Source organism: Macaca mulatta, chromosome 3, assembly GCF_049350105.2.
Source record: "Macaca mulatta isolate MMU2019108-1 chromosome 3, T2T-MMU8v2.0, whole genome shotgun sequence".
NCBI lineage: Eukaryota > Metazoa > Chordata > Mammalia > Primates > Cercopithecidae > Macaca > Macaca mulatta.
In genome coordinates this window covers 138,804,703-138,817,852 of record NC_133408.1, presented here as the reverse complement: position 1 = coordinate 138,817,852, position 13,150 = coordinate 138,804,703, and the positions used below count along the sequence as shown (strand labels likewise).

The 13,150-nt window shown below is 33.3% G+C and overlaps 1 protein-coding gene across 32 annotated transcripts in view; it reads left to right on the top strand.

Moving 5' to 3' along the window:
- The window catches only part of CD36 (CD36 molecule (CD36 blood group)), a 77,585-nt gene extending 64,930 nt beyond the window's left edge, over positions 1-12,655 (top strand). For 23 of the 32 annotated variants that reach the window (XM_015134042.3, XM_077994416.1, XM_077994429.1 and 20 more), the window contains 9 exons: positions 133-224; positions 2,131-2,177; positions 5,511-5,580; positions 6,533-6,720; positions 7,458-7,576; positions 8,301-8,374; positions 8,911-8,965; positions 9,577-9,741; positions 11,775-12,655. In XM_015134042.3, the coding sequence (XP_014989528.2) occupies positions 133-224; positions 2,131-2,177; positions 5,511-5,580; positions 6,533-6,720; positions 7,458-7,576; positions 8,301-8,374; positions 8,911-8,965; positions 9,577-9,741 (810 nt within the window). In that variant the 3' untranslated portion in view covers positions 11,775-12,655. 32 annotated transcript variants of the gene reach the window in all.
- Positions 12,656-13,150: the final 495 nt, after the last annotated feature.

Sequence of the window (13,150 nt, the reverse complement as noted above, 5' to 3'; positions counted from 1 at the left end):
ATGTATTGCAGATGTATTTCAAGTTATATGAGTAACCAGTGATTGAGAAATGTGAAAGTAAGTTATATATTGTATAACTATGAAAAAATGATTTGTTCTAGAAGCAAATTTTTCCCATACATTTATTTTCAGTACAACAATACTGCGGATGGAGTTTATAAAGTTTTCAATGGAAAAGACAGCATAAGTAAAGTTGCCATAATCGACACCTATAAAGGTAAAAGGTAGGTATTCGGGTAAAATGTGCATGTGTGTTACTAGGGTACTCTTAAACAGGAATGGTATTCATTTAACGTCTCATAAGACACAGACACCAAACTATAGAACAGACCTGGTTATAATTCAGCTCTGGAAACTCCTGTTCTGCTAGGTATTAACCCTTTAGTTGTGGCAACTGGTGCGTTCACACCAGTGCATAGCTGCTGACTATCAGCTCCACTTTAGGGTTTGGTTCACCTTTCTGCATAGGTTATGTTACATAAATCCCCAAAGGGACTATTTTTTCATCTCTGCTACATATCCAGCATTATAATACAATTATTCTTACAATTAGATACCATAAATGAAAAGATTAAAAAAAAAACTGATTGTCTAGTAGATGGAAACTTTTTTTTTTAATTTTTAAATCGAGCAGATCAAATTCTATATTCCAGTGCCATGACCTAAATGTGTCTATAAACATGGAAGCATGGAAGCTTAATGAATCCAGGCAAGTGCTTTCATGACCTTCCCCCTGCAAACAGTCTTTATCAATGCAAAAATGGAATGAATATTTCAGGTGCAGTTCTACAATGTACATACAAAATGTGAAAATGAAGACTATGCCACTTTTAAAGTGGTAAAATAAAAAATCAGCTTCCTAAGCCATTATTTCCTTATTTTTCCCTAGTTTTGGCCTATTCATCTAAATAATTTATAATTTATCATAAATGTAAACTAGGAAGAACCCTAATATCAGGGGAACGAACAAGCTTTCTTCTCCATAAAGTTAACAATTGTGTTTTAGACCAGTTTTTTTTCTGAAAAAGAATGAAGTGATCAAAAACCAAAAGACACAAAATGTTTTTATGAATCTAAAGTAACCCCTACCTCAAACTGAGTCTATCTAATAATTGCATTTAACAGCTAAAATATTATTAGTGGATTACTTTTTCTTCTAAAGAGTCCACAGTTACATATTTTTAAAGAAAAGTCAGTAGACGGAAAAAAACACTTCTAAATATTCATTTAAGAGGAAATCACAGCAATTTTTTATATTGAGACATAACGAACATTTCACTAATATTACAGAGATGTGGAGGGGAGTTGCAAAGAGCTCCTAATTAGAGTAAGAATTTCACATCACTTTAAGATTATAAGGTTGATTTAACTCATGGCAAGACTGAACATGATTAACCACTTATTTTGTTTAAAAAGTATGCAATGGCTTGTCTTGACATGTCACTGTTAGGAGTAGAAAAAAAGTTTTTCCATCACCAAAAAGGTGAGGATGCAGGGGAACTATTACTATTGTTTTTATCACTTTCAGATATGTATAGCTTATTTAAACAACAAAGTATAAATTAATAAACTCTTTCCTACTTTAATGTTAGTCCATGTGAGAATTAAAGAGGGGAAGGGGCAGGAATATAAATCAATCATCTACATATTTTAAATGTTTGCTGATCCAAACATCAACTTCTTTCTTTCCTCTTCCCCGCTTCTCTCTTCTGCCTGCCTTATACTGAGTTTACTTCAGTTACCCATTTAACACTTTCCATCTATTCATTCTGAACACTTATGCTACTGAGGGAGTAATTCATGTATCCCATTGGGAAAAAAAATTCTCCCCTAAGTAGAGATTTAAGTTTCTGATAAATGTTTTTAATTTTTTCCCTATTCCAAGACGTTTCTAATTAACACCTGGCAGTTTTTATTTTATGATCTGGCCACCTAATGGCATCAGGTACATTGCAATAAGATAAAAGGTTCAAACAAAACATGAACAGAATTAAATATTTCTTAAACTTAGTATTGTCACATTTAAATGCATCATATTAACAGAAGTATTGAATTATAATAGAAAAAGTAATGTAAGAAAGGTATTCTTTAAATGAGAATGTTTATTCATTGTCTTTTTCTATTCTTAAGGAATCTCTCCTATTGGGAAAGTTATTGTGACATGATTAATGGTACAGGTAAGAATATTTGTTTTGTGGTCATCACAGTGAATCTACCTCCCTTTCCCACAAATCCACCATTATACTGACAGTGTTCTGAAAGTTGAGGGTGTGTGTTTACTTGCCTTTATATCCCCACAACATAATTCAGAGTCCCTATTTGTATATTAGCTTAGTAAATGTGTGTTCAATGTAATGGGATTTGTGAAGATTAATCATAAAAAATTAGCCCTTACTGCATGACTCAGAGAAATGTTTGCTTTGAAAAAACTTAACTGTCATCCTGGCAACAGAAGTAAATGGTAAAAAAACAACAAAAAACACTTTACTTTTCAAATCTTTTATAAATAGTATACAGATAAGTTAGAATTGAAAGAATAAAAAAAAGTTAATTACAAAAGAGAAAACATATCTAAGCAAGGCTTATAGCTGAGATAGAATAAAGTTGCAAGACAGAAACATCCATTTTTGGGTAAGGTGGTCAGAATAAGAGAGAAAACAAAAACAAGGTCAGATGTCTTCTTAACTATGAAAAATATATGTAAAAAATGAGCATTCCAAATTAGAATTGGGAAAAAGAGCTATAAACTTAGATTTAGGGTATGGTTAGATCAGGCTTATTCTCCTTCAGGATAAGCAAAGTACAGATATGCCTATTAGTTTAAGAATTAAGATTTTTAAAACGCAATGGGAGGCTGGTCATGGTGGCTCATGCCTATAATCCCAGCACTTTGAGAGACGAAGGTAGGTGGATTGCTTGTGCCCAGGAGGTTGGGACCAGCCTGGGCAACATGGCAAAAATCCCATCTTTACAAAAAAATACAAATATTAGCTGCGCATGGTGGTGCATGCCTATAGTTCCAGCTACTTCGGAAGCTGAGGCAGGAGGATCACTTGATTCCAGGAGGTGGAGGCTGCAATGAACTATAATTGTGCCTCTGCACTCTAACCTGGGCAACAGTATGAGACCCTGTCTCAAAAAAAAAAAAAAAAAAAAAGAAAAAGTCGTGGGAATCAAATATCATGAATCAATATCAGAGGCAAGCTTTCAACTACTAGGAAACAAAAGCACGAAGTTCACAAAATTAGGGAATATCCCATAAAGACAGTTAAGTAAAAATGAAGCACAGAGAATGTTTTCTTTGCCAAAGGTATGATTATTGACTTCCTATGCATATTTATTTCTATCATTGCCTGGTAGGAAAAAAAAAAAAACAGCAAAAACACTGTTGAATTTGCTTTGCAGGAGTTTTGTTTTGTTTTGTTTTGTTTTCTAAGATAGAATCTGGCTCTGTCACCAGGCTGGAGTGCAGTGGCGTGATCTCGGCTCACTGAAACCTCTACCTCCTAGGTTCAAGTGATTCTCCTGTCTCAGCCTCCCAAGTAGCTGGGACTACAAGCGCCTGCCACCACGCCCAACTAATTTTTGTTATTTTCAGTAGAGACAGGGTTTCACCATGTTGGCCAGGATGGTCTTGATCTCTTGACCTTGTGATCCATCCCCCTCGGCCTCCCAAAGTGCTGAGATTACAGGCTAGAGCCACCGTGACCAGCCAAGGTTTTGCAGGGTTTTAAGCCATAAGAGTGGGTAAAGAAGTTATTTTCTAAGTAAAGCATTTCTGGAAATAAATTTTCAAGTCCTCAATACTACCAATGCTAGTAGTTGTATAAGCAGAATACTTAGTCCTTAGATGCAGAGATAAATATACTGTGTTACTCCTAGTGAAGGATTCTTTATGGGTTTAAGGGGTGAAATCTTTAAAAAGAGGATTCATTGACAATAATATAAATGCATGAGCATCAGGCATGATGTTAAAAATATCTAGGGTGAAAATAGACCTGAAACAAACTAGGAAAAGAGGGAATTTGGACAGAGCAGGGGATGATCCCTGTGAGAGAGATTCTTGCTTATGGCACTAGGGAAAAGAAAGTAATAAAACAGTAAGGTTCTAATGTGTTTTCATCATAATTTAGAAGTGCATCCTCTTTACCTTCTTCAGTAAGTTTGAAAAGACTTAAAATGGAAGTATTGGTATACATTTAGAATGTTTATTTTGGGCGGTGGGGGGAAGTTCTGCACATAATCTTCAATGATATTTTAGATAATGATCTTAAAAGTTTTTCAATGTATTTTTCTTTAATTATTAAGGAAATGGGAAAGCAGGTGTTGGCAATGTCCATATGGGGGCTTATATTTCACTTGTCACAAGAGTGTAAAGTAATGAAAATAAGGTCGCAAGGTTGACACACTTGCCAGAGAAAGAACCTGCAATGCATAATTGAAGATGAGACTTACCATTTAAAATTTATTCAATGACGACTCGTATTAGTGATATTCATGTGAGAAGTACATGGAGGAGTTAACTAATTATTTCTTCATATATCCAGTGTTTGCCATGGATCATAGTTGTAGCAAAAAGTAAATTCAATAAATGACTTTTTTTATATACTTTCAAAGCATTTGAAGTTCTGTTTAGTGAGAGAACTTTAGTAAGTATTTTTAGAAGTATTCATCAGCCATAGGGCCAATGAAAAACAAAATCACTACAAATAAGAAATGTGGACATAGCAGGAGTTCCAAATGAACTTCCCTGGAAGAAAAGTGCCACTCTGCTGGTGGGGTGGGGCATTTCAAAAAACAAACACAATGTTAGCCTTGACATTTCATTTTATGTTTAAGTTTCTTTTATTTTGTACCATTAAATATGTATAGTATGTAGATTTGTTGTTGACTATAGCAGCCCCTAGCCATATGTAACTGTTAAGGACTCAAAATACGGCTAGTATGATTTGAAATGTGCTGTAAATATAAAATGCACCGTGGATTTTAAAATATTTTATAATGGTTACATGTTAAAATATTTTGAATATTAATAAGTTAAATAAAATAGCATTTGGTTTTGTTTTGTTTGAGACAAAGTTGTCCACTTGTTGCCCAGGCTGGAGTGCAATGGCACAATCTTGGCTCACTGTAACCTCCGCCTCTTGGGTGCAAGCAATTATCCTGCCTCAGCCTCCCAAGTAGCTGGGATTACAAGTGCCCACCACCACACCCGGCTAATTTTGTGTATTTTTAGTAGAGATGGGGTTTTACCATGTTGGCCAGGCTGGTCTCGAACTCCTGACCTCAGGTGATCCACCCACCTTGGCCTTCCAAACTGCTGGGCTTACAGGCTTGAGTCACCGTGCCTGGCCGGTTATTTCTTTTTACCTTTTAAAAATGTTGCTGCTAGATAAATAACTTAGGTAGTTTGCATTATATTTCCATTGACTACACTGGAGGAGAGATTTCTAGGTTTTTTTCTAGAACACATATTACATCTCATCATTTGCCACTCGATTTTTAAACAGATGCAGCCTCGTTTCCACCTTTTGTTGAGAAGAGCCAAGTATTGCAGTTCTTTTCTTCCGACATTTGCAGGTAAGAGAAAAACTGAAGTATGTCTGAGTCAGACCCCAGGTGACAAAATGCAGACCAAGAAACTTTATTATTTTTCTCAAATAATGATTAAACACAGCATAGAAAATTCATAATGTTTATTAACTCTGCAAAATATTCTTCTATATCTTCCAATTTTTAATAGCGTAAATCATTTTTTTGCTATTTCTATCTAAGCAAGAACCATTTTGCCTTTTTGAAACTAAACTAGTAGTCTAATAACAATGAAGTTCAGAAGGGTAAGTCCAGTCTTTCTAAAGACATACAGAGAAGATGATGCAGATGTAACAGAACTGTGTTCATGTGCTCTGCTCAAATTTGTGGGGCCCAGTAGATAACCCACGAACACTGGAGCCTTTACCACTACCCTCAAGCCCAAGCTCTGTCCCTAAAGACTGTATGATGGTGGGTAAGCATTTAACATCTCGGATTTGTTTTCTTATCTGTAAAATTTAAGACAGCAGTATTTCTTCATATAGGTGTATCTGGGGATTAGAAAAAAAATGTGTATTGAACCCTATGGTTCTATACAAGTAGACACTTGGTAAATGATGGAAATGTACCAGGTATATATCCAGCATGTATATGCACACACTCCAGTGAGTGGTCTTTCTCTCCAGGACTAATTAAGCTGTGAAAGAAACTTTATTTCATTTAAACTGATCACAAATAAAGTATTTGAAAGAAGTGCTATAAATATTTACTAACTTTGGTATAAATAAACATGGTACTTCACAAACAAGAATAGTTCATACTTGGGTATTGAGTTCTAGTATGTGTTAAAATTTCCCAATCACTTTTTTTCCTAAGAATGAAACAAGAATTTAAGATAGAGTGTATGATGTTTGTAAGGTAAAGCAAGAATAAGAAAAAATGAATCTCCAGAATGTAAGTTCAGGTTCCTGGAATGCAGCTCTTTTTTCTCTGTATTTAGGTCAATCTATGCTGTATTTGAATCCGACGTTAATCTGAAAGGAATTCCTGTGTATAGATTTGTTCTTCCATCCAAGGCCTTTGCCTCTCCAGTTCAAAACCCAGACAACCATTGTTTCTGCACAGAAAAAATTATCTCAAAAAATTGTACATCATATGGTGTGCTAGACATCAGCAAATGCAAAGAAGGTGAGTAAATATCCTCAGCAGCACAGTCCATATCATAATTTGTGATATTCTTTAAAATGAGACCTTTACCACAATCCCTTTGCAAGCAAAATTTAAAATTAAAGTAAGAAAGTAATTAGGGCAGAATGGTGGCAGAAAATTTTAGTGCTGATTTTGTATTTTGGGAAGGTCCCAAATATGTGTTTCAGTGTTACAAAATTTAGTTAAAACCACACTAGCATTTCTTTGTGGCTGCTTTTAGATTTAGGGTGAAATGAAAATAATTCCGAGAACACTTTGCGCATCCTGTTATCCATTTGTCATTGTTCTAACTTTTTTCACTAGAAAATGGTACAGGTAAATGTATTTTCAGTATGTATCTAAAGCTAGAGTTAAACATAAAATTTGGAGGCTAGCTTATACTGTACATATTTATCATACTAACATGGGTGTGGAGGAAGAAAAAAAAAAACTACTGTTAAATAAATTCTTAGTCCCTAGACATATTACTGCCTGAAAGCTGAACATATATAGTGGAAACTTTGGGTTCATCAACAAAACTCTATATATTGAAAATTAATACTGAAGGGGTTTACAGTAGAAATCAACTGATATAATTCTTCCCCACCCATGTTAAAAACAAAATATGTATTTTTTTTTTAATTTAAGAAGTTTTAGTTTTATGGAAATATTTTTTGAGTTATATATGAAATGAAGGAAGCTATTAATTCCAATTGACTCTTAAAACTTGTCTTCAGGGAAACCTGTGTACATTTCACTTCCTCATTTTCTATATGCAAGTCCTGACGTTTCAGAAACTATTGATGGATTAAACCCAAATGAAGAAGAACATAGGACATACTTGGATATTGAACCTGTAAGAAAACACATTATTGATCTGATTTGGTTGCTATTTTAAACAATACAATTGAAATAAAAATAATCTTGGAGATAACACTAATCATAGTTATTGAATCACATTCTTTTAAGTTACTGAAACTTACGTCGATTTTTTCCTATTGTTGTTTATGAAGTGATTCTAATTGGCTTAAAATATTTATATAAAATTATGCTTATGAGGAGTTATTGTATATTACGTAAAATTCAAAGAGTGAGTGTATGTGAATTTGACTATACTTATTGTTAAAATTTATAAAATTGTTATAGCACAACAGTTTTAATCTTTATTTTTGTATTTTCCTTTTCAAAAAGTAAATGAAATTCTAGAATTTTACTAGTCATGTTTTAGTTTAAACAATGACACAAGTAGTATTATAACTAATGATACATGGATTCTAACAGCATATATATTTGACCAGGAATTATCTGAGATCTTATATTTTGTTGTTGATTTCTTTAAACCATTTCAAGTAAATCACAAATCTAACTAAAACCTTGACATTCGATTGGGCAAATAAATTGTGTATCTATATGGATGCGTGTGTATATAAATATAACTATATAGAGAGTTTTAAAAGTTTCAAGTAGTCCTGTTTAACCTTAAGTTACTACCTTCTCTTCTGCTGTAAGAAAAATAAGTTTTGAATAGTATAAAAGAATGTTTTAAAAAGTTGGTAATTATTTAGTTGTTCTCTTTTTAGATAACTGGATTCACTTTACAATTTGCAAAACGGCTGCAGGTCAACCTATTGGTCAAGCCATCAAACAAAATTCAGTGAGTCTCTTGAAAATGGTTATTTTGATAAAATCTGTAGTATCTTCTTGTAAGAACATGAGTAAATCTATGTAAGTGGAAAGAACATCCAATATCAATTATCTTTTGCTTAACGTCACCAAACAATCATTATTAAATGCTTATGACAAATTTCACCTATAGCTTAGTACCATATCTTGTGTTTATTGAAATGGTACTTGCACAAATTTTGGAATAGTTTTATTTGAGCGTTTGATAGCATCTCTCATTTTGTTAGCTGCCCAAAAATTTCTATGACAATAATTGTTGGAATTCATATTTTAGTTCCCCGAGAATTTATTGAAAGGGAAAATCCACACTTGGGAAAAAAATCAATGTGATTAGAAGACACATAAGAGCAAAGGAAGTAAAAAACAACTATATTAAAATGTGCATGAGTCATTACAGGAACAAGACCAAATTCGCAACAGCAACTAATTTCTGAACATTTATTTTAAAGTTTGTTATGTATAAATATTAGTTTATATGTTCATAATTATTTTCAATGTATATTACAGAGTATTAAAGCGTCTGAAGAGGAACTATATTGTGCCTATTCTTTGGCTTAATGAGGTTTGTATTTTCAGCTGTTAGTTATTAAAACAATAAACAAGCTCTTGATGTTTCAAAAGAATGTATAGTATTTAAAGCTATATGTATTTCCATTTCCCATATGGACGAGTAGACATTTATTAAACCTATTTGAGATAACCTAATTGCACAAAAATATCAAGTTTGCGTTAGTTTTCAGGTTTTAGAAAACATTTCCTATAAGATTTTCTTCAAAAATTCATCTATTAAACATGTTTTCTTGTTGTAACATTTGTCTTAAGATAGTCTATCCTATTGCCTGACAAGGGATTTTTAGTATAAATCCATGCATTGATTAGCTATAAAGTAGGAAAAGCATTGAATAAGTCTTTGGAGCAAGTGGAACTGGTGACCCTTTGTCATGGGGAAACACCCATTGGGAAATCATTCTGAGATCATTCTGAAGAGGGCTACACCCTATCTGGCACTTAATTGCCTTTCTTGACTTGCAAAATTCCATTGACTTGTCTTGTAGACACTGATGACTAACACCAATAGAGGTGTTAGAAAAAAGGGTGATAGGCAATTGAAGGGTTTGAATATTTTGTTTTACTAATATACCCAAATAATGTTGATTATTAACTTGATTACAGACTGGGACCATTGGTGATGAGAAGGCAAAGATGTTCAGAAGTCAAGTAACTGGAAAAATAAACCTCCTTGGCCTGATAGAAATGATCTTACTCAGTGTTGGTGTGGTGATGTTTGTTGCTTTTATGATTTCGTATTGTGCATGCAGATCAAAAACAATAAAATAAGTAAGTACATACCAAAAAATATTGCTTCAATAATATTAGCTTATATATTGTTTTCATTTTATCAAAGAGAAGTTATATATTAGGCCATATATATTTCTAGACATGTCTAGCCAATAATCATTTTTAAATATAAGTAAATAAACTTATAAATATTATCAAGCAGATCACTAAAGTATACCTTTAATTCTGGGAGAAATGAGATAAAAGATGTATTTGTGACCATTGTAACATTAGCACAAATATAGCACTTGTGCAAAACTTGTCCAAAATTGACTGGTTCATTTCTCAATTATATAGCTAGTTATATATTAAATTATCTGATATTTTAAAATAATTGACTAGGAAATGGTTTCATAAGAACAGGATTGCTGCATGTAGACATGCTGGCCATGCATTTTCCAAATCTAGAAAAGTCCTGAACGAAAATTTGAATATAATAGTATCAGGAAATAGGGGAAAATAGTCTTTGACATAGTAAAACCAAGTACTCAGAGTTTAGAGGAAAAAAGAGATGTGTACAAGAGTTCTGGCAGAATTGTAGAGAGACTTTAGGCCTCTGTGCTTCAGATATTATTGTCCATGCACTCTTACACATAAAATGGAAAACCTTTTTTTATTTATCGCAGGTAGCATTTGTGTCGCCTGTGGGGGAGAATTTTTTACTTTCTCTCTATTTTTCTTCACCTCAAGGCAATGTAAATAAAAGCAGTATATGTGCTATAATAACTTATTTAGTTGTTTACTATGTGCCAGTACATGCTAAAGATTCTATATCTCATCTAATCCCTAATAAAATTTCATGATTTTCCAATAGCCTGGATTCATCGGCATCCATTCTATCTTCTAGAGGTTTTCCATGAAATTATAAATTTGAATTGTCTATTACCAAAGCATAAATCAGTTAAAGTGGAATCTGGGGACCCGTAATTTCCTTTTGTGAGATTGAGAGCTTGTGTTTGAGAAGGCAACCTAATATTTGGTTCTAATCACTTCTACTACTATTTAGTCACCAAAAAGACAATAATTCTGCCTCCAAACTATTTGGACAGAATGTCTTCAAAATACTAGCCTAAAATATTCACATTATAAAACATTAAATATTACCTTCAATACCTGTCATTAGCCTACTGACAAATTATGACTAAACAAAGGTATTTGTATGACTATGTAATAGAAGAGATCATCCACTGAAAAGTAAAACAAAATAACAAAAAAACTTGTCCTAATGGGAAAGCATACTTAATAAAAGGAAATGCAGAAGTCATAAACATGTTTTGTAAGTATTCAGAATTAAAATTATGTGATACATTTTTATGATTGCTTAATGATTCTTGGATGTCAGATTCCTTGGGTCTATTTATAGCTAAATTATAATGAAAAATTCAAGGCTTGCTGGAGCAACTTTGTCAATGAATATATTAGTTTTGCTTATATATTTGATTTTTATAAGGAAAAATTACTGCCTTTTTTTTACAAGCAGAGAATAAACTGTTGATTACTTGATTTACTAGAGTTAGAAGAATCACAAAAGATGTAGATTTTCTTAAGCAAAGTTCAGCTTGTAATATCATAAGAATTATATCTTTGGGCAGATTTGTGAACAATAGGAACAAGTAAGAAGATGGGTATGCAAGAAGGAGCAAAGTGTAAGATGGTGGAGCTAATGTGTGGTTTCACTCAGGGGGTAACAAGGAAAATAACCCAATGGTCCTTTTGAAAGTAGTACATACACCTTTACATGGAAGTTGGTCTGAAGGGTGTGGAAATGCTGGTCCAAGGCAGATGTACTCTAGCTACCATTCCTTGTCTGGTGTGTGCTGGTCTTGAGGGTTGAGAAGCACCCTTTTTACGTGCCTTTCTGGAATAGGAATGTGTTTTGCCTTATTGGTGAAGCCCATTAGATAACTTCTCTCTGCAGCTAGAGAAATTGAACTGATTAATAAACAGTATGATATCTCAGATATAAAATTTAAGTATTATTCATTGTAATATTCCACTGCTTTCTGATTAGTAATATTTCCTCCACTTTACAGGCAGCAAATGATTCTTCACATTTATGCACTAGCTACGTCATGACCCTGGGTAATACCGACCTACAGGATGAAAATTGGATATGCTTTACTTTTACAAAGCACATCTTATCTTTTAGTTGAAGAAATGGTGGCACTATTTCTTTTTTTGTATTAAGCAACTGCACATTTCAAAAGGATTATTGAGATGTTATGAAAATCTCTACCTTGCACAAAAATCTCCAGCAGCTTTTAAAATTCATCATTTCCACAACTGAATTGATTTCCATTTCTACAGACCTGGCTCAAGCACAAACCAGTTTCTTTGTGTTGTTCTGATTCAACAATTGGTTTCTGGGTGGCCAATTCAGAAGAGTGGACATTCTCAACAAATCCTAGGCCGTGCATTCCTGTCATCCTCTTCCAGGGGAAAACACCATCATCCTTCAATTGCAACAGTCTCCAGGACCATCAGCATATTGCATTTCATGCACACCAAATATTTTTAAAGACATTTATAAATAATTTGCTTATGACTCACATTTCTCTATGAATTCCTTCATACAGCAAGTATAACTCTTTTCTTTAAGGGCTTATGTATTTTGTCACTGATCATGCAAATGGACATTTTAGCACACTTTATTCATATTTTAAGGACTTTTATTCTCTGTTCTGCAACTCTTCTGGAAATAGAGTAAATTTTGCTGTTTTTTGTACTCAGTTGCAACTCATGCTTGGCATCTTCAGAATGCTTTTCTGGCATTAAGAGATGTAAATGATAAAGGAATTATTGTATGAAATATTACAAAGAGTAGAATATGCATTGTTATTCATTGTAATATTTTTTGCATCATAATCGCCTCATAAAGACTGGTTTCAACCATTAAAAAATGTTCTTCCTTAAATTCCTGTGCGTTTTCTAGTTCCTGTTGTATCATAAAATGTTTATCCTCATTTTCTGTCCGAAGTATATTTTATCTGAATCAACATCTCTTTATAAATCCATAGTTCTTGCTGAAATATGCTTTCTAAATTTTGACCACTCTAGGCTAATTTTTTAAAAGTTAATTGAAGAACAAAAAAGACATTTGGTTTCATCCTTTACAGCAGTAGGACAATTGTAAAGGTTTTTGCTTTTTCATAAGGAGACACATTAATAGGTAACCCTGCTTTCTTTAGCAGGGATTCACTTATTTCTGAGAGTGTTAGTCCTCCTAAAAAGAAAGGGAAGACAAACCAAATTCTATCTTGTGTTTTACCCACAGAAGGATACAGGACAAAGGAGTAGTAACTGGCCTATTTGGATACTAAAATTGAAAATAACTTAGCCTCCTTATGAGAGCTGCCAGGGTAAATGCTGAGCATTCCTTTGGAAAAGCCACAAACCAAGATTCTACCTG